General features: G+C 30.3%; 1 protein-coding gene across 1 annotated transcript in view; it reads right to left on the bottom strand.

The window, feature by feature from the left end:
• LOC106473347 (transcription elongation factor SPT4-A-like) overlaps positions 1–2651 on the bottom strand; it is a 6110-nt gene that overhangs the window by 1629 nt on the left and 1830 nt on the right. Inside the window, exons 2-3 of the mRNA XM_013934029.2 lie at positions 617–723; positions 354–409 (exon numbers count right to left, since the gene is read on the bottom strand). Of these exons, the coding sequence (XP_013789483.1) occupies positions 354–409; positions 617–723 (163 nt within the window). The remainder of the gene's footprint in view (positions 1–353; positions 410–616; positions 724–2651) is intronic.

Raw genomic sequence — 2651 nt, 5'->3', positions numbered from 1 at the left:
AAAAGCCTTGTGCGAAAGGAGGTTCCTACATATAACATGTAACTCACCAATATATGAAACCTAGTGTTGTTCAGGATTGCCGAGGAGGTGGAATATCCCCAAACTGGTGAATCCAATTACAGACTGAGCTTTATATTTAGTTTTACTATCATAATCCTTTTCAGCCGAGTTACAACAGACTAAGATTAGCAGTCTTTATCACTACAAGGAGTATCTCATTAAATTGATATGTCATGTGGACCCATTAAAATTTGGTTAATAAAAAAAAAATCCATACTTCTATCTATACTACATGTAAGGTTCTAAATGTTGATTACGACAATTTTCCTCTTTTTATGAAAGTTTCAACTTACTTATTCTCTGCCATTTTGCTACCCAGCTGTCTTCTGGTCCCATCAATCCTATAAATCTACAAACCCCCGAAAAAACAAACAAACTCAATTAAATAAATAAATGCTAATTCAGAGACAAATTAAGCACAACTGTTTATAAAAATGCTACATATATTTATAGAAAACATATTTTCACCTTTACACTGCATCTAAATGTTGTGTTGATTCACTATCTTTATGAGCTACAAAACATTAAAAGTTTGTATAAATATGCACATAGTTACCCATCAAAATTTGAACTTGTACAGTCATACACCATGTCTCTGTTATTTTTCATTCCAAGATACTCTTCACAGTTGTCACAGCCATCAAATTCAAACTGCTCGATAGTCTGAAAACACAGCTTTGTTAATTTTGTAATTAAGCTCGTAAAGAATTTAAAACAGTACATAATTTTTAGTTAACAAATCTTCTGTCATCTTTTTATATCATTTGGTGTATTATCTACAGTAAGCTATCGTTTCACGTGTTTTCCGGTTTTATTTTTTGTTTCGGATCACTATTTGTCTAATCCATTTGCAACAACGTCATTTGCGATGGTATTTACGAAACTATTAAAAGGTTCACATGTAATTATGCAAATTCAAATTGAAAAATAGTCCCCAAATCACATACATCATTTGTGATGGTATTTACGAAACTATTAAAAGGTTCACATGTAATTATGCAAATTCAAATTTAAAAATAGTCCCCAAATCACATACATTGAACAAACGATATTTACTCAGTTTTTCAATAATTCAATGTGTTTAGTTGTTAAAGCTTAGTTTGTTACAAAGAAAAATGAACAAAAACAGACCTTTCCATTAAATGCTAATTATCTTTCATTATGGATGGAAAACTTAGTATCAGACCTAAAGGATGGAATATTGATATAAATTTTTTTCTTCTAGATTCATGTTTCATAAAAAGTCCATTCAAATGGGTGTACATGAAAAGCAAGACATTTGTAGACTAAAACATAAAAGTTTAAAAAAAAATGCTTATTGGCGGTAGGAAAATAAATAATATTGTTTACAGAAATAAATTGCAGATTTTTATCACAAATTTTAGGCTTAATATGCTTACGTATTCTTAGATTTGAGCAATTATTGGTATTTGCTAATTGACAACCCCATTAATTGCATTCCTTTGATTAATTGATTAGTAGAGCATTCCTCAAACCATGGCATGTACAAACAAAAACAAAGTTGGCGGGGGATGCTGCTAGACAGTTGTCGTCTCTCTAGTCAATAGTTTAAAATTAGTGGCAGATAGCCTTAGTAGGTTTGTTATAACAAAGACAGGGCAAGCAAGTTTGTTGGTGATGGGAATTGAACCTAAGACCCTCGAATTATGAACAAGTTATAAGGTTAAAATGGGGCAGAACACAGATAGCCCATTGTGTAGCTTAGTGTTTAACAATAAACAAACATAATAGCAATATATCTATTAGCTAGATAGTTGAAATTATCAAAAACAGTAATAATAAGAAACAATAATTTCAATTAATAGATTTAATCATAATTTTGATTAACCAACTAGTTAACATGACACTAATTGATGTCATTGCTGCTCATAGATAATTGATTATACTAATTAAAGCACCAAGCTCTACATATTTTTAACATTTATTTTTTAAAGTAACTATAGAAATGATCAGAAAACTGTGTATGAGAACCTTTATAAAAAAAAAAAGACATTGCAAAGAATTAATTATGATATAAACTTAAGTTTGACTTGTGTTGTCGGTACAGTCTTAGTACTGTTTAACTTATAATCTTGAAAAAGTGGAATTTACTATACAGTATTCACACTGGAATTCATAAGGAGTTATTCTTGTCTTGAAGTTATTTTCTTCAAAAATACAAGTGGTTTTTGTATTTGTTGTCTCTTATTTGTGACAGGTTCCTTTTGGGTGTTATTTTATTTTCCAATACAAAAGTAGGCACGTGCACAAAAGATTGATCACTCTGATTTAAAAACTTCTAAATGTCATTCACTGATTCAGTAAGTAAATATTAGTAAAAGTAGACTACAAAAACATTAATGCATGGTTTCACTAAGGGAAATCTGACATTCTTTGAGGATGTTACTGCAAGAGTTGATGAAGGAAATGCTATGGATTTGGTTCATCTTGATTTTCAGAAAGCATTTGATAAGATGCTTCACAAAAGACTTGTTACAAAAATAAAAATCTGTGGGTGTGGGGGAAATGTTATTAAATTGGATAAAAACTTGGCTGGAAAGTAGAAAGCAGAGAGTAGTAATAAATGGAGT

The sequence above is a fragment of the Limulus polyphemus genome, unplaced genomic scaffold (genome assembly GCF_000517525.1).
Source record: "Limulus polyphemus unplaced genomic scaffold, Limulus_polyphemus-2.1.2 Scaffold6102, whole genome shotgun sequence".
NCBI lineage: Eukaryota > Metazoa > Arthropoda > Merostomata > Xiphosura > Limulidae > Limulus > Limulus polyphemus.
Note: the sequence above shows the minus strand (reverse complement) of the source record. Positions and strands in the feature narration are given on the sequence as shown.